Source organism: Halichondria panicea, chromosome 15 (assembly GCF_963675165.1).
Source record: "Halichondria panicea chromosome 15, odHalPani1.1, whole genome shotgun sequence".
In the NCBI taxonomy this organism is placed as follows: Eukaryota; Metazoa; Porifera; class Demospongiae; order Suberitida; family Halichondriidae; genus Halichondria; species Halichondria panicea.
The window spans coordinates 247,325-272,820 of record NC_087391.1 but is presented as its reverse complement, the minus strand read 5'-3'; the positions used below and the strand labels follow the sequence as shown (position 1 = coordinate 272,820).

The following is a 25,496-nucleotide window of genomic DNA, read 5'->3' as shown; positions in this document are numbered from 1 at the left end:
GCGAGCGATTTGTAGATTGATAGTTGACCCTTTTCCTTATAATTATGCATAAAAATCAGAGGAAGTAACAAATAAACAAACAAACAAAGGCACAAACAAATAATCATAGTTTTGGGTATAAAAAATTCTTGAGTATTGAGCACGCGTCATTGCAGCCACAATCCACCAAAGCTTGTAGTAGAACTTGATATGTAGCTGTACATGTTCCACTGAGTAGAGCCATAGATTTCCATTTCTGAAGAGTGCTAAGTCTCTTCACCTGTATACTCTGATTGTCATATTTGATGACTTCAATCTCAGCTGCCGTTAATCCCAGCCGCGCTGCTACCAATACCCAGTTTACCATCTGTTGTGAAATGTCAAATATATGTTCGTCTTTGCACTCGTCTGTGTACGTTAATTCAGTAGTGTGTTGCAGAGCTGCATGTCCAGTAGTGTGTCGCTCCCCAACAGATGTAGTTGGAATTTCCTGCATTGAATGAAAGTTCAGATAATACAGTCACAATCAAGCACTAATCAATAAAAAGAGCGTTGAGGGTTGGAGTCTTTCCTAAATAATATGGTAATAAAAGTATCTACTCTTGATGGGTATATACGGGCTTCGCTCTTTGTTCTTCGAGGGGTACCGTTTGATAGGCTACTACAGTTCTTACTGCTTACAGTTGTAAGAACACCAGGGGCAACAGTTGAAACCTACCAACTACCCTACTATTTACTGTAGAGTTCTAGCTACATGTACAGTATATGCTAAACGCGAAATTGACCCTGGCAGCTAGATCTGGTGTAGCAGGGGCTAGACACACACAAAATGCACTCACACATACACTCTTGAGTGGTAAGACTATGATCATATAAGTCAGTGTTGGTACTTTTCAAAATTGCTTGACATACACAACTTAAGGTACTGTAAAACCTATATTTAAGGCGACCCTCTAAATATGCAACACTTGACATTTCACCCATATAGCACCATTTTTTTAAAACACAAAACGTAAAAGTGTCGCCTTAAATCGAGGTTTTATGATACACAAGCACTCACCTTTATGTACTGACAGACGTGGTCAGCAATCGCCCCTTTCCTCAGCTTTACTAACATCACCAGAAGGGCCCTGAATGTTGCTTGTGACAGCTTCTTACTTTTCCAGATTTTCAAGCATTTGATCATGGCTGCGTGATTATCTGTTTTTTTTATGATATCAGTTTGTTCTCCAGACGATAAGCCCAGGGCGTCAACATAGTACTCCACATTATCAAAACAGGCAGCCAAATATGATACATCTTCTCGCTGGATTTCCCCGTTGATTTGGGAAGTAGTGAGCTGATATTTGTCTGTTAGCCATTGAAGAGCTGTACTCACTGGTTGAGCAGATGATCCTACAGTATGCACAGTGAGCTTCACTGAATAATCACTAGCGTAGAAATAAGTTTTATTAGCACCTTCTAAAGTACAAAGCAATTCAGTGCTCTGCATAACACCAAGGGCGTATATGAAGAGAAGAGGGCATGCAACTCACAATGTATACTGTGTATGCGTCGTATTATTGATGAGTCAGCAGGATATGCTATATTTAGCCAACCGCCCACTAGAGGAGGTTGGTCACGATTAATTAAGATTCACGTGAGCTTATGTTTTCTGTGTAAAAACTCCAAACCGCTGAGTCGGCACTTTTTATCTACTTTCTTCCATTAGCTCTCTTGTATATATATAACATATCCTGTTAGTTTATGATATAGTTTAACACTATAATTATGATTGCTATTATACCTCTGCTACATCAAGACAGGAGTCAAAGAAACCAGCAACAAGTGGTTTCTGGCTCGTTGCTTCTAGTACGACTATGCTACTCACTTTCTAGTGTCACTGAGCATTGTTAGCGTCATTTACTACTAGTATAGAGAGCTACAATCATTTGCAGTATGTTAGTAGCTTAGCTAGAATTTTCTCTGTAAGTTTCTGTATACCTTCACCGTGCACGCACAAAAACGGTGCACGTGCAATGCATTTTTTACTATTTTTAGATATAAGACCCTGCCCATTAATTTTATAGATTGTAGTTGCATGCCCTCTTCTCTTTATATGCCCTTGATAATACTAACCCACGAAATCCGCGAATGCATCACTACCGTAGCAATATACCAAAACATAGGGCATGTTGCACTGTGAAAATTCAGTGGATGAAATCTTGTTTTTGTTTTAGCCCACTAGCCCACCCAATAACTCAATTGGCTCCTATATAGTTATGGGAAGCAAAACTATGGAATTCAGCAAAACTAATGAACACATATCTACTATTAGAGAAAAACTTGACCAATCAGAAGAGTTTGACGTTAAACTCTTCTGATTGGTCCTGGTATATTGCTACGGTAGTGATGTATAATAAACAGAGCACGGAATTGCTTTGATCTGCCCACTAACTGGGGAACAACCACTAATATGTACCCATGTCATCTGTAGGATCAGGGGTGGGGTAAGAGGTCGGATCAGGGGTGGGGTCACTATTGAGGGTGTCCATTGGCTGAGGGGAGTCCACACTGGTCTCTTTCGCGATCATCGGCTGAGTTCCTACGAACAGAGGAAGGGAGTAATAGCATGGAGGGAGGATAAATCCAACCAACCCACCTGTAGGAGGTTCAGTTATACTGCGAAACAGTGGTGGAGGCCAAGGGTCATCCATTTCATTGTTTGCTGCCTCCTCAACACTAAATTCCTCATTTGCTGCCTCCAGTTGTTCTCGTGGGAAGTAATCATGAAGTAGCCTGCTATATATCCTGTAGTCTACCTCTAGGAAAACACAGAAGATGACTCGATCCACCTGTGTACCATCACCATAGCAACCAACTATGTATAGTCAATAGAGCTCTCACCTTGTCAGCATTATGTACTAGCCATTCTCTCGTCGTTGCCAGGGCAACATGGGCAGCCTCCTCGTTAGGATACCCTACACACAATATACATGTACACACACCTACAACACCCACACACACACCCACACACACACCCACACCCCCACACCCACACACACACCCACACACACACACACACGCACACACACACACACAGCTTACCACAGACTGTAGTGGCTATGCAACAAAATGCCTGCGAATAGAATAAAGTAATTACATATACACTAATTAAGATAAAAATGTCTACCACTTACCACTGATTTTATCTGTTTCTGTTTCACCAGATGAAAACAAGACGTGTAACAGTTCGTGAGTGTCTCTCTGCTCCTGTTTGTGGGGCCCACAGTGCGGAGGATATCTGTACACACACACACACACACACACACACACACACACACACACACACACACACACAAGCATTCTAGACACACACACATAACAACAGTAGCTTACACTTTGCTGGCAACCTATGCCCTCCAGTGATCTTGGTCTCCCCTGCTCTGCCTCTCCCCAAGCTGCGATACTCTGTCTTCAATGACCCTGAGGCTGCTCTATGGATGGCCCTGTCCACATCTCCCCTTCCCATGAGGGAGGAGTTTGCAGCATTCACTATAGCATCAATCTCTAGACTAGTAATATCTCCTCGCCACAAGGAGACCTTGCTATTGAGGGTGGAGTCAGGAGCAAAGCGGGCGGGGCCTCTCAGTGTAACTGCAATAATGGAGAAGAGTATTATAGCCCAAGCTTTTAAGTATAAGACAATTAATAAATAAGTGATCACTGGTCCTAAACACATCATTAAATGGCCTTTCAAAATAAAGTTATGGACAGTCGAGCTAACAGCCTAAATTCACCATCCAATGTACCTTGTATGTCCAGTTGTTGCTGCCATGATTTAATGTCCTCAAGAGTAACGTAGCGACTGCATGTGTATTGCTTTCTCTTGTCATCTTGTGACAGGCCCTCCCAGTAAGCACGACCTGTGGAGCGATAGACATAACCCATTGCTACATAACCAGAGGGGAGGTTATAACATACCTCTAATCTCAGTTGCTGAAGTGGACAAACTTTGTACCCATGTTAATGGATTCCATCGAACCTTTTCCCTCTCCCCCTCCCCCTCCTCCAGTGGGTTCCTTTGCTTGGCTGCATCCACAGGGCCGGGGGGTCTGTTAGACCTGCTCCTGGGGGGAGTACTGAGGAGATCGAGAGGGGTGGAGAGACTGCTATCAGACATATCATGTCATGAAACACCTGAGCACACACAGTCGAGTCAGGTCCTAACACTGAGTCAGCTTAAGCTGGTAAAGGGACGGGCGACTTGTAGATCTACTTTGCAAGCTCAGCATGCTTCAAGATGAGTGGAAGACGTCAAGAGGAAACTTCCCTGGACTCGCTGTTGTCTGTGCTCGAGGGAGAGCGGACAGCACAGAAAAGACCAGGCTCAGAGCTTCACCTCAATGTCTATGATATGGTATGTATGGCGAGGGGGGAGCATATTTTAATATTGAGTAAGAGGTTTAATTTATATAAACACCACTAAAATTGTCCATACAGATTTGGGTAAATGACTACACCTCTCGATTTGGCATTGGAGCCTTTCACTCTGGAGTGCAGGTCTATGGTCGAGGTACGTCCCCTCACTCCACACACACACACAGTATGCGTATGGGAGCCACCCCCTCACTCCACACACACACACACAGAGTATGCGTACGGAGGCCACCCCTACTCGTTCACTGGTGTGTACGATGTGGAGCCTCAGAGAGCTGTTGAAGTGGCTCCTGGTCTCAAGTTCAGAGAGTCCATTTATCTCGGCCACACCCACCTCACAGACAGGGAAGTGGAGGAACTAGTCCTCTCTGTTGGCAAGGAGTTTAATGGCAATGACTACCACATCTTCAACAAGTGAGTATCATCATCTCTTACTATGTACGCGGTAACTATGTGTGTGTGTGTGTGTGTGTGTGTATAGGAACTGCAACCATTTCACTGATGCACTATGCATGGTAAGTGTCCACATACCGTATACCAGTACTATCCTATAACTGGCGATTTGGCGAATTTTTAATTAAATGTTTTCCGGTGGGCGCAACGTCATTGCTGTAGTAGCCTAAGAGGCCAAATTAAAGAACACCAAGTCAGTTCAAATGGTTCATTCACCAAATATACAGTCATGTAATACTCACCAAATTTTTCCAGTTATACGGTATAATTAGCATAAGATACTGTTAATTGTTTTTAGAAGCTGATTGGAGCTCGTACTCCGTCGTGGGTGAATCGACTTGCTTATGTTAGCTCCTGGATGCCGTTCATTATCAACTGCCTCCCTCTGTCCTGGATCACTCCTGGTGGTGTAGAGGTCGAAGGTCAAGAGTCATCACAGCTATATAGCCAGACCCCAGGTAATGGTATCTTAGCAACAGCATGAGCTATGTAACTATACTTATTCCCCTGTACAGGACGTGGTCGTGCTGTCATGGAAGCAGGAACAGAAACAAAACATGACTAAGTTTATTTGATACATTTTAATCAATCTCTCTCCTCATTGTGTTCATTGTAACTGTTTGTAAGATAATTCTGATCATTGTTTGTATAATTTATATCACATTTGCCCTTCTGGTATATAATATTCATCAAGACACATGGTAGTAGTGCCAAGTGTGTGTAATCTACCTATAGCTATAATATATATATATCACATTTTTTTGTTTTGGTGAATGCATAAGAAGGAATACCTGGCTCTGTAGGCTTGCAATGAGCACTTGAGTGTGTGTGTGGGTGGTGTGTGTGTGGGTGTGTGGTGGGTGGTGTGTGTGTGGGTACTAGGGCTCTCACAGTGAAGCTCATTGCCTATTAATTATAGGAGAGCTAATTAGTGAGCACATAATTGTACCATTCACTGATAGTTGCGGTGCATGTGGGAAGCCCCATCTCATAATTAAGTGCTTGTAAACAAATCATTCCATATAAAAAAGTGGTTGACAAACAAATACACAAACAATAAAATTCCACAACGTTAAAATTCAATATTAGCAATACACAAATACACACAACTGCATTGTCACATGTTCACTTGTTTAGATCTAGCAGTTTAAAGTCTAACAGGAAGTCAGGGTCCTCATCGTCGAGATTGAACCCAATGTCAAACTGGTCTCCAAAATCAGAGGTGGAGTCAGAGCGATAAGCCGGTCTAAAGTCCTCGTCCCACGTGGGGAAATATTGTTGAGACTTGATGGAGCCAGTGGGGGAGTTGGGACAGCGAGAGAATTTGGGGGACTGAGAGCGAGATGAGGGGGCACTTGTGGGGAAATTGGGGTCAACGGGGTCACTCCGCCCCCTCGGACGAGGACGGGAAATGCTTGTGGGCGGGGCTATTGTATCAAGAGAGTTGCGTGGGGAGCTTTGATCGGAACGAGGGGAAGTGGAGACAGTGGTGGTCTGAGATTGCTGACGTTGTACAATATTCTGTGATGGTATGGGGGCAGGGGAAGCTGGTAGGAGGCGTGGCCCACTGTCACCTGACGACTGTGGGGGGTACGGGTCAAATAAGAGCGAGTCATGTGATACACTTTGATGAATGAGAGGGTCAAACTCTGCAAGCTGAAACACGTCCTTGGGAGGTGCAGCGATGGGAGAGTCCAGATTGATCATTGGAGAGCCGGAGTAGATCTCACTTTGCGCAGAATGTCCTGAAGCATCAGATCCAGTCATACTGTTGTTTCCAGAGTCAAAGGACAGTTTTTTGGGTCCTTCGTCAGCCGGAGTGATGGTGACACTGCAGGTTGGGCTGCTGGGGTTACTGTCTGTGGTGGAGCGCTTCTTCTTGGTCTGTGAGAGGCCTAGATGGAAGGGCTTGTTGGGGAGAGGCCCTCCTTGCTCCTTGAGTAGCGGAGGGGGGGATACTGCAAACAACAATGAAAGTGTTCGTCAATGACTATACAATCAAAGTATAAGCTTCTAGAACATGCCCTAACTTGGTCAAAATTGTATTGTGTTATCATTCATCAGAAATGTCATACTTACTGTGATGTCTGGGATGTAATGGTGGTATGGGTGGTGTGTGACAGTGAGGGGCCGAGGGGATGGAGCTCCTACGAGGGAGCTCAGCACTAGCAGGTTCATAGCCAGGGTTCACACCTAGAGACGCTGTAGAGGGGGAGGAGAATATTCTAAATACAGGACATAGTGTAATATTAGAATAGGCTGCGTGTAAATCAACTAACTCAATGTTTGCACACACACACGCACGCACGCACGCACGCACACACGCACACGCACACGCACACGCACACGCACACGCACACACCACACACACACACACTCACCTCCATATTTAAGGCCGTCAGAGCCGTGCCTCTTGTGCCCCCTCTGTACATCGGGTAGGGACTTCCTCTTGTCAGGTGATGGGGTTCTCTTTCCGTCCAATCGGCTGAGAGACATTGTGAGTGATGACCTCTTGAACCCGCTGCTTTGACCAGGTGAGCTGTTGAGGCGCCTAGTAGCTCTGTTTGGGTACGGGTGTCCGGGGGCCTCCAGTTTGTTAGGGAGAGGTCCTTCGCTAGATTGAACACGCCCAACTCCTCTCAAGTTCTTGAAAAGTCGTGTGATCGAGAATTTGTGCAGTCGAGGTGGAAAGGTGGGTTGATGTGCGGGGGAGTCTGGCTCCTCGTCTGGTGGCAGAGGAACACTGAGTTGCTTGACTAACTGCTCACAACGTTGGTATTGCTCTCGTAGAATTTGTCTCTCTCTTTGCATTTCGTCCCTCTGTTTGTCGAGCTCCTCTTTGGCCTTGTCCTGCTGTTGCAGCTGCTGTGCTAGTACCAACTCTTGCTTGTGTAGTAGCAGCTCCTTGTTCTTGAGAAGATTCTCTTTATCTTGTAGTTCCTGCACAGAGACAATAAGTTGTCAATAAGTGGAAGTTCTTACAACATGTCTTTATTTACAATCAAGAGTACTCTGGTATAGGGGAAACTTCCCAACCACTGACACGTAACATGTGAGTGTGTGTACATGACAGTGCTGAGACAAACAGGAACTAACATTCCCAAATCCATTTCACAACGAAATATTTCCACTAAACTGATTAAGAAATTATTAAAGGCACCCTTTAATAATTTCACACATTCTCCAGTTTATTCTGCTCTAGGAGCTGTGCCATGCAGCATCTCAAATAACATTCCCAAATCAGTTTCACAAGGAAATATTATATTTCCACTTATTTAATATGTAATTATAGGCACCCTTTAATTTCCGTACCTTCTCTAGTTTCTTCTGCTCTAGGAACTGGGCCAGTATCTCTTCCCTCCAGCTAGACTGCATGGACCGGAACTCCTGGTGAGAGGTACCCCTGAAGAACTGACTGCTCTCCAACTGCTGTAGAGCCACCATGATCTGCTGGAATGAGGGACGGTCTTTGTGGTTCCTTTGCCAGCACACTATAGGAGGGAGGGGATGGATGGATGAGATACAATAATTATGGCTAGCTTTATGGCAGAAGGTTCAAATAATTATACATGTAATATATCGTACCTATCAACAGGAGCATTAAACATTAGCGTGGAATGTGAAGTGAGTGGTGACGTGAGTAACTAAATACTGCTGATACTAAGTAGCAGCCTAACAGTGGCCTAACCAACAAAACAGCAGAGAGCTAGCTCCAATGGCTGCATAAGCGAAATGAAAGCTGATACTAGTGTACATGCACTGTAACAGTACATGTAATTGGTTGTAATACAATTACTGCCAAGGAGGAAACAATTTATTTGTACGAGTCTGACAGGAAGGTTGCTTGATTACTAATATTGCATGCCAAACAGGTGGTTCTCTGAATGGGCCAGGGGACTACCTGCATTCCTGGCCACACACAACGGCTATGAGACACATAACAGTTCACTCTTGCTGGATGTGAGGCCACAGTATGCAACTTCCCTACAGCTAGCTGACTCACACAAGTACATGTAACACACACATGCACAGCTAAAGTACATGTAACACACACATGCACAGCTACAAGTACATGTAACACACACATGCACAGCTACAAGTACATGTAACACACACATGCACAGCTAAAGTACATGTAACACACACATGCACAGCTACAAGTACATGTAACACACACATGCACAGCTACAAGTACATGTAACACACACATGCACAGCTACAAGTACATGTAACACACACATGCACAGCTACAAGTACATGTAACACACACATGCACAGCTACAAGTACATGTAACACACATGCACAGCTACAAGTACATGTAACACACATGCACAGCTGATACCCTGAACCATAAAGATAGACTTACTCTTCATGAGACTGACAAATGGACTGGGGCAGCCATCAGGTATGGGCAGAGAGAGGTTGCCATGACCAACACCATAAGCTACCACAAACAGGTTAAGACCAGCATAGGGCCTCTGCCCAGTCAAGAGCTCCCAGAGCACCACTCCATAACTGAGGGGGTGGCACAATCATAGCAGTGAATCCATACAATATCGGTTACCAGGAAACAATATACCAACTAGACACCATCATCCCACATGTGTACAGCTGCAACAATGAGGTTCCTGTACTATATACAGTAGAGAGTGGTACTAGAGAGTTCAAATGCTTAGGTTTGGAGACTAGACTGAACAACACACACGCACACATGCAGGGGCCGTGATTATCATTACTCCCACACACACACACACACACAACAGAGCAATGAATACACACCTCCAGACATCAGATTTCTTGGAAAAATCACTCTTTGTAATGACCTCTGGTGCCATCCATGGATAAGTGCCGGCTCCACTCATGTGCGTTGTGTGCTCTATCACTCGGGCCAGTCCAAAGTCAGTGATCTTAATAACATTCTTACGGTTTGGTCTGTGAGGATCCACCTCGTGAGTCAGCAGTACTAAGAGGGGGAGAAGACACATTCCTAAACTATGACGCATAATGATAACTGTAACAAGAAAGTGAAAGGCTTGCCCAGTTACTAAGCAACTCTGTGCTCAGCTGTTTACTACAACTACACTTACACAAACACTGCCCCTACACTGTAACTCGCTTGACACACACACAGTCCCCCAACTCACTATTGCTTGATTTGATATCTCTATGAATGAGCGATGGTCGGGCCTCGTGGTGAAGATAGGTCAGCGCTGATCCAATCTGTCCCGCCCAGTCCAGGATCACCCCCACCGGGAGAGACACGCCCCTTTTGTGTATAACCTCCGACAACGCTCCTCCCTTGGCCAGCTCCATCACAAGACAAACATCCTTGACGAGCACAACTCCGATCAGGGCACACACATTCTTGTGAGCTAGGTGGGCAAACTTCTCAGCCTCGGAGATGACGTCTTGGACAGCTTTGAGCGAATCAAAGGTAGTGGTCTTGGCCACCTTGACAGCCACGTCCTCCCCGAGGTAGATCCCTCGAAACACTTTACCAAACCCACCGACGCCAATCACTTCCTTCAGTTCAACCTCGCTACTGTGTATTTCCAGCGAGTACTCTGTGTTCTTGGTTGGCTCCAATACGTTGCTAGGTAACGTCTCTGTACACACACAAGCTGCTGGGAAGATGCCAATCTGTCCTTTATTGTTTCTACCCGTCCACCAGCCAATGTTTCGAGATATCTGCGTATCCTTGGAAATAATCTCAATCTTTTCACCCATTCTAAGTGTGAGCTCTTCTTTATAGACACCAACATAATCACCAATCACTGTCCCGATATTCTTCTTCTCTTGTTTCTTCTGACTTGTGTACGTTAGCTTGCAAGAACTGCTCTTCTTTCTAGAGAACTCATAGTTGGTTAGTATGGGGGAGGGTGGTCCTATAATACTGGGAGAGGGTGGCAACGGTGGTAGGAACTCTAATAAGACTGGAGTGGTAGCATCCTTCGTGATGTGAGCCTCTACGCTCAGGTCATGACATGGCGTGAGAGCGCGTATGGTTGAGGTGGACTTGTCGGCATCTTCATCGGAATATCGGCGCGAGGCTAGCCGCTTGTCTAGATCTGTAGGTTTATCACTCATCATGGCTGTAGCTATAATAGATTGCTAGGAAATGTATAATTATATCACGCACTAACGAACAAACAAACTCACAGTTTGCTAGCTAGCGATAAACAAAACAAACTTCTAATTAGGCTTGTAATTAGCTTATATTGACCACAGCACTTCCGGTACCGCAGGTGTCACATTCATGTGTCAAATATAATTATCTCTAATTGTGCGAACAGCAAGCTCATTTAGTAATGTTAGAAAGAATAATGAGTCAGATGACCTAGCTATAGCCACAGGATAAGCTATTAACAAGACCCTTTCAAGACCTCACTACCTCTCATATTGAATCCAGGACACTCCCAGTGGACGGTGGTACCTCACCCTACAGCGTATTGCCGCTTGTGAGACCTCTATAAGCACTACTGGCACACTAGCCATCCTTCCATGAGTGTGTGCCTGGGAGAATGGCGCTGAGTGGATTTTATGGTATATTGTATTATGGGATCCTTGCGTCCCTGACTGGAGGCTACCTGCCAGTGAGAGCCAAGAACCTCTGGTTGACCCTCTTCCATCTAGCTCTCTTTATTGGTTTCCTTGTCTCCCCGTTGATTGTCTTCTTTGTAAGTGTGTGTGCGGGACTAATTACACAACCATTGTTACACAATCATCACACCACTACGCATGCGGTGGTCTTACCCTTTATTATGATGTAGCTTTATTATTATAATGAGCCTTATTTGAATCCATTTTACCAGCCTGCCTCTATAATGAAGCCTTATTTGGTAGTTCATATCCATGTATACGCATGCCTCAGGGTGACTGGCATTATGACCTCACTAGGAAACCTACTTGTTGTGTGTGTGTTAGCGCTTTTAACCCTATATTATCATGATGGTCCCCCCTGCACACACAGGTGGCGCCTACTAGCTGGATTGGCTGGTTTGTGTACGCCCTGATCACACTCGTAGCGTTCCTTGTCCTCAAGATAGTCAATATTCGCCTCCACTTGTCCCTCGGCAGTGACCCCCTCCCGGAACCACTCCCCTCTGAGGACACACCCCCTTCTGACAGTGAGGAACAAACACTAGATGACAAAGGTGAGCTTATTCCACGTCATCTCTTGTAATATCTTCTATATGTATCTCAAAATAGAAGCCCGTATAGACAATGGTGTAATGATAGTGTATGTATGTGCTGTTGTTTCGATTGTATAATTATAGTTGGAAGTGAACTCAGTACTCTAGTATGTAATCAGCCTTATTACCGTACAGTGGGTATTTTCGAGGGTAGTGGTTTTTGCTAATTAAGCATATACCCCCTTCTGACAGTGAGGAACAAACACTAGATGACAAAGGTGAGCTTATTCCACGTCATCTCTTGTAATATCTTCTATATGTATCTCAAAATAGAAGCCCGTATAGACAATGGTGTAATTGATAGTGTATGTATGTGCTGTTGTTTTGATTGTATGTAGTTGGAAGTGACGGTACTCTAGTATGTAATCAGCCTTATTACCGTACAGTGGGTATTTTCGAGGGTAGTGGTTTTCGCTGATTAAGCATTTACACCGCGAACATTTATACCTATGAATTTAATATCACATGCATGCATGCATGCTGCAAAAAGGCTGCTATTCCACGGAAATTAAAAGCAAAAACCTTTCTAAAGGCATTTTTCTGCGAAAGTTTATACCCTCGAAGTACCTGTTATACTGCTGTAGTTGGAAGTAAGTACAAATCTTGTTATGTAATCTAGCCTTTATTAATGTTCAGCTACCGCTAAGGCACTGGAGGCAGGAGAAGAGGAGAAGAAGTCATTGAAGGTAGTAGAAGAGGAGAAGATGAATACACTGAGCCATGCTGACTCTGCTGAACTCAATAGAAGCACTTCTCAACAGGCTTCATTAGCCGGCCCCTCCTATGAGCTACATAGCAGGGAAGAGGCAGTCCTGGAGATAGAACAAACGTCCAATGAGGACACAGACTCAAAGGTGGGTGTGGTTGCATCAAAAGCATTAATCGTATATAATCATAATTATTCTGCATTAAGTTATTACTGTGTGTGTGTTGTTTGTACAGGACATTCTCTCAGTGGGTGTGGCCAGAAGGGGAGACCACACCCTCCAAGCAATACTATCTGGTACGTTTCCTTTATCCTATCCATTTCTCATTAACTGTCATTATTTGTACTCCAAAAATGGATGTTTACTGATGATATCCACTGGATCAGAATGCAATCATTAGATCACAGTGGCAATATTATAGAACTGGTTTCATTGTTTGTACGCCTCCAGTAGTCCCTACACTAGGAAACTAGCAGTTTCCAGGAAGCTACCCTATGCCTGCCTTAGGCAGTTTAGCTACATGGTTGATTCGATTAAATACAAACCTGACCATGAATGGAAATATTTGATACATGCTATCAGGGTGTGTGCAATACTAGTTCTAGCCTTTACTTATGCTTAGTTTCAACATGCCTTTAGGAAATGATGCTTAGTTTCAACATGCCCTTTGTGCTGGTATGTCCTTATCTTCCGCCCCCTCCTTCAGACGACCCCAGTGCCGTGGTCCTCATGAGCCCTGTACATAGATCCAACCCCAACATAGCCTCCTCCCCCACAACCGTGGTCGCAATGCTCAACTCCAGTAGAGAAGAAGTGAGGACGAAGGACGACAGAGACAGAGACCGACACTCAATCACTGAGGGCACATCCCTTCCTCGTAGGGACAGGACAGCCGCGGGAATATGTCTACAACGTGGGCGGAGTCTCCATGGGGAAGAGTCACAGTCACAGGAGGAAGAGGAAGGACATCATCACACACGACGCTATGCCATGCGTAGTGGGACACGCCCCCCTCGCCGCCATTCCTCCCCCACCTCCACAGCTGTGTCTCGTGCTGTGGCCCCTACCCTCTCCCCTGTGCCTCCATCTCCTGAGCTGTACGACACTGTTCGGTCCCAGCTGTACGAGGAAAACAGATATGCTCTGATGGACGTAGTGGACCGAATGCCTCCCCCACTGTTGGATGCCATCTTAGAGGGAGCCCTACCGGACAGCTTCTATGAGAATCTTGTGGCCAGAGTGGATGAGCTGAGGAGGGGACACCTAGCCAGTGGAGATGGCGATGCTAGTCACGGTGCCATCCATTGGTTTGAAGGTACGTTTAGTTCTGATTGACATTCCATGTGTGTTGTTGTACTTCGTTGTGGGCTGGCTGGCTTCCCACAAACTGTGGGGACTGGGTTAGGGTTAGGAGGGGGTCAGCCTCAAGGCATGCTACCGTGATGATACTATTAATAGGCTGTGGTTACGACCTTATTAGTGTAAGGAAAGTGTACCGTATAGCGGGTATATTTAGAGAATTATTTATGAAAGTTCTCAGTTTTCGCTGATTAAGCATGTAATTGTTCTTTAATTGGAATGATAATGATCTGCTATAACATTAAAAGTGTGGCTTCCATACCGGGAACATGCATGCATGCATGCTGCGAAAAGGTTGCTTATTCAGCAAAAATTAAATCCGTGAAAACCTCTCAACAGTCTTTTTCGCGACAGTTTCTACCCTAGAAATATACCCACATAATTATCATGACAGGTCACAATGGTGGCTGATCAAGCTGGACCCATTGTTTCGATGCCTTGTATGTATTATTACTCAAGCTATTGAAATACTCTCATTACTTCTTATGGGCTATGATTTTCACTGACACTACATTCTTATTTGTGTCTGAATGGTTACATCATAAAAAACCCCAATAAATTAAATATGTGAATACTAGTTAGTACCCGGAAGAGCTAAAAATATCATGTTATTTATAGTCTGCCCTTTTAAAGAAGTTCTCTTTCCTGTTGTGAATGAAACCTAGTCCAGCTGTAGATGTTATTGTTGTGGGTGGTCGTGCAAACTAACAATGTGCACTTGTGCAGCTTCACCCGTGGCTACGTACAGTGTGCAGCACATGATGATTACATGTACATGTGGGCTTATTGTCGGAACTGGTATTGTCTGATATTGATATTGGGTGTCTATCTCTGTGGTATGTATGTGTGTTATACTAGTGTTTACTGTATCAGCATTACTGCAGTGTTATGAGCTAGCTAACTATAGTGTTGTTCTTGTACGCTACATGCTATGATGTCCACTGGTGTAAGGAATTAAGTCTATTTGTGTTATTCCAGATATTCTGTGGTCAATTATGGCTTCATTTAAGCTGTTATGTAGTTGACAAGTATGCGAGGGACTTCTACCCATTTACAGCATAATGTTATAGATAGAAGCGCTTCTTAACTGGTATACAATGGTATAATGAAGGCCAAACTCATGTCAAATAGACTTTAGCTATGGTGTCCACTGGTGTAAGGAGCTAGCTATGGTGTTCACTGGTGTAAGGAGCTAGCTAGCTATGGTTGCTACTAGCCTCGTTCCCAGGCCGATTTGTCTCTAAAATAACGCAAGGTCGACAAAAATTAGAGACAAATCGTCCTGGGAACGGTTTAGAGACAAATCATCAGCCTGGTAACGAGGCTATGCTATGATTGCTACCAGTGCTATTGTTTTTGTGCACATGCCGATCATCTATTCACGAGTTTCCTATACTATAATCATTCATTGTTGTGTTGTTGCTCAGTGTTGCAGCATTTCATTGATGACATTCATTTCCCCGGTACCTGGCTAGAACAATAAACACTGCAAGTGTTTTAATTGGAATCATTAAATGTTGCATACTTGAGCAAATATGCAACATTTTTATCAGCTGTATTTCACAATTGGTACCATATCTCACCCTCCTTTCAGTGAGTGGTGAGTGGAACTTTTACGTCTTCGAGAGCTCCGATGACAGCGTGCCTAGTCTGGATGATGAGGACGAACTGCAGCGCTATCTGCGCTTTGGACTTGACGAGAGCCTAAGACGACCTCCCCCAATCCCTCCAAGGGTACCGGAGGAACCAAAGGACGAGGAGAAGAAACCAACATACCGTATCCTGCCCTATATTCGGAGGACCACTGTTGAGCTGAAGTTTCCACGCAAAACTCTCGAGGAGTTCATGGATCGGTGAGTATAGGGGCGGGTCTTATACCATAATGGGTGTAGCTTGTACCTTGACCCTACTTTGAGTGTGGGAGGCCTATAACTTGAGCTACAGGAAAGCTGCAATTTTTTTTTACTAAATTCCTTATCTTTTTTGAATGTCTATAATTATAGCCTATCAATATTTGACTACTGTATAGTTTTATTTGACTGGTGTTGATTAGACCACACCCCTCTCCCCTCCTAGGAATGTGACGTGGAGTGAGGCTCTGGGGACCGTGCTACTGGCCACACTGGTGTGTGTGGTGGGAGCACTGCTGCTCTCATTGGTCAACTTCTATCAGGGAATTACCGCAGTGATATTCTGTTACGTTGTAGCCACCGCTCATTTCTCTCTCATCAAGGTGAGGCAAATAGCTACACTGTGTTCTCATACCAGTACCAATGGTGTGTATGGCTCTCTCACATACCCCCCCACACACACACCACACTCACACCCACACACACACACACACACACACACACACACACACACACACACACACACACACACACACTCACACCCACACATACACACACACACACACACATAACCCCCCCCACACACACACACACACACACACCCACACATACACACACACACACACACATAACCCCCCCCACACACACACACACACAGAGCGTGGAGGATGACCCCGCCTCTCCCAGTCCAGTGAGTGTACACATATAGAGCTAAGGGTTAGGATGAATTGTGTAACAGCATTTGGTGAATGGTTGAAATAATAACTGACAGATATTGGAAACTAGTACATGTAGCTATGTTTAGTAAGAGAACAAGTTGTAATGTATTTTAGGAGTTAAAATGTCCTATGACAAGCACATGTATATACATTCTATAAATAGTTTATGTAAATTTATAGAATAAGGTTGTTATGCATTGTTGTCAGGATGTAATAAAAGCCATACAGTCCCTTCCGTGTTGTATTGTTTTGACTACACGGTCTCGTAGCCTCGAGGTATTGTTTGGTAACACATAAGGCATGAGAATCCTCGTGTAATATACGGGCAAATTACCCTCGTACTTGTGCTATTGCATAAAACACTCGGTCTCACTCACGCTATATCTATTACTAGCAGTTGAAATGTACCCTATTCATCCCTATGGCAACTACATGTACACACAGGGTCAGAACCACATCACAGCACTAAGCCGTGCAGTCTACTTCCTGCTAGCTGGAGTACTGGCTCTGTGTATTGATGCTGCCCTCAGGAACATCGACACCTTCCCTGTACTACTGGTGTATGAGTTCAACGTTAACAGTCAAGTTGTCCTCATGTTCGTGAGGGACGCGCTACTCAGTAAGTGGGTGTGGCTAGAGGTGTGGCTACAAGTAATGTACCTAGATAATTATAGCTTCTTGTATCTTCTGGTAAGTTCATTGACCTTTCTGGCCACTTAAAAATAGATTTGCAAGGTCAAAATTTAATGTCCACTCAAATATCCATCTTTTATTTCTCTCCCCTAGTCTTCATTCTGTTCCTGCCTCTACTGTTCATGTTTGGCTGGCTGCCTCAGGCTGATACCTTCACTACCTGGTTCTGTGAGCAGCTGGACATGCACTTGTTTGGAGGGACCCCTGCCACTGGACTAGTGTGTTCCCTGTATAGCCTGGGGCGCAGTATGGCCATGGTGGCTGTTCTGTGGCCACTAGGTTGGGCCGCATTTAACACTCTGAATGTACGTGTGACTAGCTCTACACTAAATGTTGGCATGAACATCTGTCCTCCACTCTCGTAGATCGAACTGATGATTGGTCCTGACGGCCAAGAGTACGATCCTAATAATCCAGGGATGGCGTGTGAGAGTGTTAATGACAGGGTCGCCCTCGCTTTCTTCATTGGCTCCATCTTTGCTGCCTCTTTTATCCTAAGCCGCAGTACCTCCAACTACCAATACCTCTGGTGAGTGGGCGGGGGCCAACCTAACATAATAATATTGTTTTATAAAAGTCTGTTTGTGAACGAGTTTCCATGGTTACAGGGACCTTATGTGTCGAGGGGTCAAGAAATGTAAGACGTGCTTCAGTCAGAGCTCACCTGAGCACAGTGCAGCCATGCCTGACTTCTCTGACCCTCTGGAGGATATCTACTGTCGTACCGTGTGGTCGAGGATGGGTTATGACATCATGGCTGGACTCTTTGTGTTCGTGTTTGTCACTGGCCTCAACTTAACCACCATCTTCTGTAGACATCCTGTACGCCCCCTCACACCTCACACATGCCCACACAACACTTGCGTCTAGACTGTGTAATTAGAGGCTCCATATTTCCCCTCCTCACTATGTCTTCCCACCTCACACACACACACACACACACACACACAGATCCCCTCCTACATTATCTATGGGCTCACATGTCTGGTGGGTGTGATCAACCATTACATCATCCCTCATCTACGCAAGGAGATGCCATGGTTACTCTGCAGTGAACCTCTCGTCAAGGCCAAGGACTGGGACTCCTTCGAGGTCACAGGTACAAAACTTTGTTATTGAATTAAAATTCTGTCCTATAGTGGTTTGGAATTACCCTACTAAAGTCTGTTTGCGTTGAGTTGGTGTCAATTGATGATACAAGTATGCCAGGGACTTTTACAGAAAATGCTAACTTTTAGCTGGTTGGAGCTTATTAACAAGGAATCCAACAAATTAGCAAAGTTATGATAACATTATGAAGGTCAAACTCAACACAAATAGACTTTACCATTGTACCCTGTACATGCTACCAACCTGTACCTCCCCTTCCCTATACAGAGGACCCAAAGCTCTCAGTGGCAGAGCAGTTGTTGCAATGGTCTCTGTTTCTAGAGAAGAATATCTTATATCCCCTCACATTCTTGTTCGCCCTCAACCTCTCCGCACATCATTACAAGTTCATCTTTGGAGAATTGTGAGTTGCCATGCCAACTAGGTATTGATTCTAATTGATGCCCCCTATAGCGGAGCTGCACTGGTAGTGGGTGTGGTCGGCCTCAAGTTAGTCCGCAGTGCATACACAGAGCTCTCCCGACAAGTGTTTGTGCTCGTCTTTGCTCTGTTCTTTTTCAATTTTGACTACGCCCACCTCTCTGAGGGACTTCCCCTAGACTACTTCATCATTGCCATCCTTTTCAACAAGGTACGATCCATCATTCAGCGATAACAGTACCTATAATGTATATAATATTGGTATTTTTATTTCTGCTATAATTATTTAAGGCCAGAATAATTTCTCTCCCTGCAGTTTTACGACCTTGTGCTCAAGATGCAGTTCATCTATATCTACATAGCTCCTTGGCAGACATCGTGGAGTTCAGCCGGTCACATCATAGCCCAGCCTCTCCTCATCCCACACACGCCACTCATCTTCTTGCAGACATTGATATCCTCTGTCTTGAGCACGCCCATTAACCCAGTGTATGCTAGCACTTTCTTTACCCTCTCCTACGCACGCCCCGTCAAATACTGGGAGAAGAACTACAAGTGAGCTAGGCCATGTCCATGTTCCATTCAGTGCTGTTCATTCATGTCCATGCTTGATAGGATTCCAATTGAAATTTACGTCAAAAACAGGCCCAAAATAGATTTTTGATTTCAACATATCATCTGAATGGCCTCTTTTTAAGCTTTCATAAAACTAAAATTAACGTTATTGGACCAACAGAACTAAAAGTTCAAAAATATGCTCTACATTTTTTGAATTTCTATACTCGGCTCTGTAACTAGAGTTCTGATGGTCCAACTTCAACTATTTTATGATTTTCTGAGAAAGAGACCTTTCAAATGGTGTCATCAAAGTTCATATTTGAGAGATAAAAGTATTTGCCAATTTGGTGATACCGTGGATTATTATAGCCCGAAAAATGACAAATTATGGCCCCATCTAAATTTTGGATTGAAACACATCGTTTGAAAGGTCTCTTTCTAAGCTTTCAGAAAAAATCATAAACATTTTGACATTGGATCAACGATACTAAAGTTATGGCTGTTGAAAGATGCTCTATTTAACGCTATGGGCTGCCCTTCATTTTGAAATTACTATAGTCCGCTCTGTAGAGTTCTAATTGTCCAAATTCAATGATTTTATGATTTTTGTAAAGCTTAGAAAGAGCCCGTTCAGATGGTATGCTCAAATCTCATGTCATAATTCCCATTTTCGGGCCCAAAATAGATATTTGCTTTGAAAGCCGATTTCTTGAGTTTAATGTCACTACTAAAGTGCGCACTATCGAAGGTGCAGTATCTTTCATTGTGTGCTCCCTCCCTCCAGTACTAAGAGAGCTGACTCTAGCAACACAAGACTGGACCTACAGCTGGAGGGTAACCTCAGAAGTAAGTTGCCCTCACACCCCACACACACACTCCACCCCTCACACCTCACACCCCTCACAGATCCAAACCCTGATCGACTGGACAGCTTGTTCTATGAGCACTTGACGTGGGTACTACAGAAGAGTCTGTGTGGAGACTTGGCACTCGGTCGCTGGGGCAACGTCACCAATGGCGATATATTTATCCTCACGTCTGACCGTCTTAATGCTCTAGTACACATCATCGAGTACGGCAACGGGTTCGTGACCTTTCAACTACGAGGGTTAGAGTTTAGAGGGACCTACTGTCATCAGCGAGAGGTGGAGGCTATCACCGAGTCTGTTGCTGGGGACGACGGCTGCTGTTGCTGTGAGCCAGGCCATGTACCATGTTTCCTGTCATGCAACAAGACCTTCAGCCTCCGCTGGTTAGCCTGGCAGGTGGTCTCATCGTCCTATACACTACACGGTTACTCTATCGCTGAGAATCAAGCACACCTGGTGTTCAACTCCTTTGATCATCGCCGGAGCTACATCACCCATTACTGCAAGGTCAGCACTCTGTCGTAGTGTGTATAAGTTGTTAGCCTGGCTAATTATTTGTGCACATAGATCTGATCACAGTGATCAGTTCTAACCACCTCTTAGGCCTAGTTTACCACGTGTAATAGATTGTAGAAATTATGAAATATGCGTGATTTAGCCACAACTTTTGGGCATATCCCCATGTACAGTATAATAGTGTGCTAACTTTTGCTGTGTGTACATAATAGTATGTCTCTTGGTACCATCACAGTGCATTATCTTCAAGCTGATCACGTCCCCACGGCTGCAATCCCTCCTGGAGAGTGGCCCCCTACGCGAGGCCCTGGAGAGACAGCACGAGCCTGGCTATGTGGACCACGACTCTCTCTTTGATGACTCCAGGAACTGTGATTACACTCACAGCTCTCGAGGTGTGGAGAGGCATCAGTTTGTGGCAGCCTTCCAACCTTTCATACAAGTCTGTGTGGAACAGCAAGGCTTACAGGTGAGTGGCTAATTAGTTCATACCCCCCACAAGGGGGTGGCTACAGTGTCATATCCCCCACAAGGGGGTGGCTAATTAGAGGGGTACAGTGTCATATCCCCCCTCCCTCACAGGTGGAGCACGGTGGTGACTCGTTCCTGGTGACCTTGTGCTTTGCCTATACTCTACTTGGACGGAGGATGTTCTTCCAACATGCACAGCAAGGGGCCGGACGCAGGGGGTAAGTGGGTGTGACTTGTGATATTAGACCCCGCCTTTATTGACCCCCCTGTCTTGCAGTGGTGATAACTTCATGCACGGACTGTACAAGCTGTTCATTGGGGACGCTCGTCCTAATGGGGAGAATGATGAGTGGGTGTTCCAGGACGTTGACTCTATCAAGGACTTCATCATTCCTGCAGCCAGGACTGCCCTCAAGGTTCACCAGGTGAGTGTGTGTGTGTAAGTGTGTGTGGGTGTGTGGGTGTGTGATCATGTCACTGGATCCCATCTCAATTGTCCAAGTTTCACTGTTTGTATGTACACTAAGTACAGTAGCCACTATATTTGATACCATCTCAACTTTCATTACAGTACAGTGTGTGTACAGTAAGACTGGTACTACAGTCATGTATACTAGCCAATGTACAGTACATGCATGTACACTAGGGTAACAGTACCTACACAAGGCAATGTACAGTACATGCATGTACACTAGCCAATGTACAGTACCTACACAAGGCAATGTACAGTACCTACACAAGGAAATGTACAGTACATGCATGTACAGTACCTACACAAGGCAATGTACAGTACCTACACAAGGCAATGTACAGTACATGCATGTACAATATCTACAAATAAGGCAATGTCAATATTGACTGTATCTTTGCCTGCAGGACAACTTCACTTTCTCTGAGGAGTATGACTCTCCCATTGGTGTGTATGAGGCCATCCATGAGGTGGAGCATGAGCATGTGGTCACTCATGAGAACGACAGAGCATGGAGGACTGCTGTGATCATGAACAAGCCCTCCATGTTGGCACTACGCTATCAGAGGACAGAGGAGTCCTACGTGTACCCGTACAAGCTCATCCGCCTCACCTCCAAGTTCATCAAGTTCAGAGTGGTCAAGGTAGGTGTGGCTATGGGTGTGGCTGTACAGTATAACTGTGTATTGTAACTGTGTATTGTACGTACAAGTAAAGTCAGTCTTGTGTAATAGCAAGAGTATTAGAGAGAGAGTATCGAACGTAAGCATACTGTACATCAGATGTATCCGGAGAGTAACTCTCTCCTCTATCATATATACTCTTGGTAATAGTGACTCTAAGTATTGCCTGAGCAGGCAAGTACATGCAGTAGCTCATAGCTCCTGTAATTTGACCTATAGCGTTAAAGTATCTTTGAACGGACATAACTTTATAAGTTCTGTTCGTCCATTGATGTTAATTTCATGATTTTCTGAAAGCTTAGAAAGAGGCCATTCAGATGATGTGTTAAAATCCAAAAGTATATTTGGGCCTGTTTTGACCCACCCCTCCCTCCCTTCCTCTGCAGTTGAATCGTGAATGTGTTCGTTCCTTGTGGACTAGTCAGCAACATGAGCTCATCTTCCTGCATAACAGCGACAGTGAGAGAGGGAGCATCCAAAACCACAAGCCCACCCTCCGTAATATGGTCAACTCATCAATGGACCTCCCCATCGGCTACCCCATCTACGTGTCCCCTCTACAGACTTCATATATAGACAGACATGAATCCTACAACTCCACTCTCATCTCTAAGATCACCAACCCCCACGAGATTGTCAAGGCAGCGCATGTCGTCAAGGACTGGTGTGGAGCGTGCTCTAAGAAGACAGACGAATCTCATGGACGTACCAGCTCAAAAGGGGAGGGGCCGACAACAGCTAACGAGGGGGGTGAAACCGGAGTCCCCCGTGCCGGTAGTGTTGACAGCCTAACTGGAATGCAGTATGGAGCGGAGACACAACAGCCGTATGTGGACCCATTCCCAGAGTCCGATTCCGATGGTGATGAGCAACTTTGGAAGCCAATGTGGGTATCGAAAACTGTTGCCATTTCTGACACGAGTGAGATATTTGAGAACTTCAAGGTATCTTGGCTGAAGTGGAGGGATGAGAGTTTGTCCCAAAAGGCACAGCGAAGTCATTGGAAGGCATGGCGACCAGAGGAAGGTATGGAGGGGGAGGTGGTCCACGAATGGAGGCCATTCCATCTGGAGGCTGTCCATCGCAGTCACATTGACAAGGTGATCTTGTTAGTGAAGATGACGGAGGACTTGTATGTGCTGGTCAAGGAGCAGGGTGTCAGGGAGGTCTAGAACTGGACAATAATATACGAATCAATGTGTGTACTGGTTGACTGACTGTGTGTGTTATTTTATCCCTGTAGCTAGCTATTGCTTGTGTGGGTGTGTGGTGTATTGATTGCACTTATATATTAATTTTTTGTACCTAATGGTTTCTGCTCCAAGCAGTTTGATTATTACAGTGATTTCCGTTGCAACTGAAACAGCAAAAACCACACCAGATATTCATATCTAGCGTAGTTATTTCGGCCACTTTTGACTCGACAAAATCATTAGCACGGTAGTGCTAATAGTAGGGTTGGGTCAAAAACAGCAAAAAGGCCCCCTCTGGATCTCACCCAAGAAGCAAGACAAAGTTATTTTGAGTTTATATATCTGTTGCCCATATCATTTGTGACATTTGTGTGAAATATGAACTGAATTAAACTTTGTATGAAAAAGTTATAAAAACAGCAAAACTAAAAAAACAACAACTTTTTGTTCATCTTCTCCTCACGTTCTTCCGCGAGATAATCTAGAGAACTGTAGCTCCACAGCACAAACTAGACACATATTAGTGTCCTCTGCCGTCTTGGGTACGTCCCTAACTAATCGCTTTCCTTCGAATTTAAATTTGCTAGGGTGTATGATATGGCTTCTTTAATAGGTGCAGAGGTCAGTTCGCCATTGTTTTCCTACTGAGCATGCTCAGACATAGCAGACAGCATGGCCACACCCCTCTTATCTTAGCAACCACTTGAGCAGTTAGGTCTATAGCAACAGTAGTGTTTTGCACTGTCGATTCTTACCGCTCCAGTTAACGCTCGCAAGTGAAGCTCTTCATTGCATTCTGAGCGCGCCTGCTCTGAGCTAGCTTGTGATAATAAATTATTGCATGCATAAGACCAAAAAACTGCATGAAAATTCTCATAACAGACACAAACTGCAACAGTGCAAATAAAAATTCAGTAAAGTTAGCTAGATCTAGCTCTTTTTTATCATAGTAAAGGTGGATTGCCACCTACTGAAGATATTTGATCTAGCTAGCACCATAGATAAATGGTACCTGTGAAAAAAAGTGTAGATACAAACAAGTGTAAAAAAACATTTGTGAAAAAAATTATGGTGAGAAGTAGGGTTGCATGTTGGATGAGCTGCTCAAAAGGATGTGAACAAGATGGGTAACCCTAAAATGAACGCCCATTAGAATAGACACAAAACATAATATTGTACGTGGTTTCCCAGGACTATTTATAAAATAAAGCAGTGAAAAAAATTTACAAACAAGTGCAAAAAACATTTTGTGAAAATGGGGAAGAGTAGGGTTGGAAGAGCATGTGCACTGAAGTAACAAAAAGTTCGAAAACAAGATTGTGGGTTGGTATAGTCTTGCATGCTCCAACTAGTTGAGGGTGGGGCACGGTCTTTAACAGTTGGGTCCAGCACTACTTCAAGTTTTGGGTGGGCATAGAGTCTCAAATTTAATATTAATTTTACACCTATAGTGTTTCGGTGCTGTAACAGAATGAAACGTTAATTTGAAAAAGCCTCATTCAAATGCGTCATTATGTAGAAACACATGCAAATTGATGGTCAAATAGGTGATCGAGTGTCTCAAATAAAGAAAGAGGTGTATAGCGAGAAGTAGTGCTGGACCCAACTGTTAAAGACCGTGCCCACCCTCAACTAGTTGGAGCATGCAAGACTATACCAACCCACAATCTTGTTTTCGAACTTTTTGTTACTTCAGTGCACATGCTCTTCCAACCCTACTCTTCCCCATTTTCACAAAATGTTTTTTGCACTTGTTAATAATATAATTATAGCGCATAATATCTGAGAAGAGTAAAATATAGATTACACATCCATATAGGCCATGTACAGTACA

The 25,496-nt window shown here is 44.4% G+C and overlaps 4 protein-coding genes across 5 annotated transcripts; 2 read left to right on the top strand and 2 right to left on the bottom strand.

The window, feature by feature from the left end:
* Positions 1-7: 7 nt before the first annotated feature.
* On the bottom strand, positions 8-4,141 carry LOC135348278 (ADP-ribose glycohydrolase MACROD2-like). The gene is made up of 10 exons (XM_064546455.1): positions 3,943-4,141; positions 3,771-3,884; positions 3,358-3,615; positions 3,159-3,262; positions 3,067-3,097; positions 2,866-2,939; positions 2,621-2,813; positions 2,441-2,563; positions 1,040-1,374; positions 8-469 (listed from the first exon to the last, which is right to left on the bottom strand). Exons 1-10 carry the CDS (start codon positions 4,139-4,141, stop codon positions 104-106), a joined length of 1,797 nt encoding a protein of 598 aa, XP_064402525.1. The 3' UTR covers positions 8-103.
* Positions 4,142-4,241: 100 nt separating this feature from the next.
* On the top strand, positions 4,242-5,509 carry LOC135348291 (deubiquitinase DESI2-like). The gene is made up of 6 exons (XM_064546471.1): positions 4,242-4,378; positions 4,462-4,534; positions 4,611-4,812; positions 4,880-4,913; positions 5,150-5,309; positions 5,367-5,509. Exons 1-6 carry the CDS (start codon positions 4,262-4,264, stop codon positions 5,414-5,416), a joined length of 636 nt encoding a protein of 211 aa, XP_064402541.1. The 5' UTR covers positions 4,242-4,261; the 3' UTR covers positions 5,417-5,509.
* Positions 5,510-5,845: 336 nt separating this feature from the next.
* On the bottom strand, positions 5,846-11,065 carry LOC135348276 (mitogen-activated protein kinase kinase kinase 11-like). Its single transcript, XM_064546453.1, has 7 exons — positions 9,997-11,065; positions 9,632-9,815; positions 9,219-9,367; positions 8,164-8,342; positions 7,233-7,791; positions 6,931-7,053; positions 5,846-6,809 (listed from the first exon to the last, which is right to left on the bottom strand). The coding sequence occupies exons 1-7, from the start codon at positions 10,940-10,942 to the stop codon at positions 5,977-5,979; spliced, it is 2,973 nt and encodes a 990-aa protein (XP_064402523.1). The 5' UTR covers positions 10,943-11,065; the 3' UTR covers positions 5,846-5,976.
* Positions 11,066-11,147: 82 nt separating this feature from the next.
* LOC135348272 (pecanex-like protein 1) lies at positions 11,148-23,814 on the top strand. Of its 2 annotated transcripts, XM_064546445.1 has the most exons (23): positions 11,148-11,529; positions 11,823-12,006; positions 12,682-12,899; positions 12,988-13,048; positions 13,459-14,067; positions 15,706-15,964; positions 16,188-16,344; positions 16,620-16,652; positions 17,125-17,299; positions 17,467-17,678; positions 17,739-17,902; positions 17,982-18,195; positions 18,325-18,472; positions 18,751-18,886; positions 18,937-19,114; positions 19,220-19,458; positions 20,246-20,307; positions 20,368-20,837; positions 21,082-21,315; positions 21,429-21,535; positions 21,595-21,742; positions 22,194-22,430; positions 22,856-23,814. In XM_064546445.1, exons 1-23 carry the CDS (start codon positions 11,374-11,376, stop codon positions 23,639-23,641), a joined length of 5,187 nt encoding a protein of 1,728 aa, XP_064402515.1. In that variant the 5' UTR covers positions 11,148-11,373; the 3' UTR covers positions 23,642-23,814. The 2 variants fall into 2 exon arrangements, with proteins under 2 accessions (XP_064402515.1, XP_064402516.1); XM_064546446.1 differs by lacking the exons at positions 11,148-11,529; positions 11,823-12,006 and adding an exon at positions 12,174-12,263.
* The last annotated feature ends 1,682 nt before the right edge of the window (positions 23,815-25,496 follow it).

Excerpts from the sequence above, each read along its gene's own strand:
- LOC135348272 (XM_064546445.1), top strand. The coding sequence starts at position 11,374 with ATGGCGCTGAGTGGATTTTATGGTATATTGTATTATGGGATCCTTGCG. Across the intron at positions 18,473-18,750 it reads GGACTCCTTCGAGGTCACAG|AGGACCCAAAGCTCTCAGTG; the intron begins GTACAAAACTTT and ends TTCCCTATACAG. Across the intron at positions 19,459-20,245 it reads TACTGGGAGAAGAACTACAA|TACTAAGAGAGCTGACTCTA; the intron begins GTGAGCTAGGCC and ends CCCTCCCTCCAG.
- LOC135348276 (XM_064546453.1), bottom strand. The coding sequence starts at position 10,942 with ATGATGAGTGATAAACCTACAGATCTAGACAAGCGGCTAGCCTCGCGC. Across the intron at positions 9,368-9,631 it reads AAGAAATCTGATGTCTGGAG|TTATGGAGTGGTGCTCTGGG; the intron begins GTGTGTATTCAT and ends CCACCCCCTCAG. Across the intron at positions 6,810-6,930 it reads ATTACATCCCAGACATCACA|TATCCCCCCCTCCGCTACTC; the intron begins GTAAGTATGACA and ends TGTTGTTTGCAG.
- LOC135348278 (XM_064546455.1), bottom strand. The coding sequence starts at position 4,141 with ATGTCTGATAGCAGTCTCTCCACCCCTCTCGATCTCCTCAGTACTCCC. Across the intron at positions 3,263-3,357 it reads GCATAGGTTGCCAGCAAAGT|ATATCCTCCGCACTGTGGGC; the intron begins GTAAGCTACTGT and ends GTGTGTGTACAG. Across the intron at positions 2,940-3,066 it reads CATAGCCACTACAGTCTGTG|GGTATCCTAACGAGGAGGCT; the intron begins GTAAGCTGTGTG and ends TATTGTGTGTAG.
- LOC135348291 (XM_064546471.1), top strand. The coding sequence starts at position 4,262 with ATGAGTGGAAGACGTCAAGAGGAAACTTCCCTGGACTCGCTGTTGTCT. Across the intron at positions 4,379-4,461 it reads ACCTCAATGTCTATGATATG|ATTTGGGTAAATGACTACAC; the intron begins GTATGTATGGCG and ends TTGTCCATACAG. Across the intron at positions 4,813-4,879 it reads GACTACCACATCTTCAACAA|GAACTGCAACCATTTCACTG; the intron begins GTGAGTATCATC and ends GTGTGTGTATAG.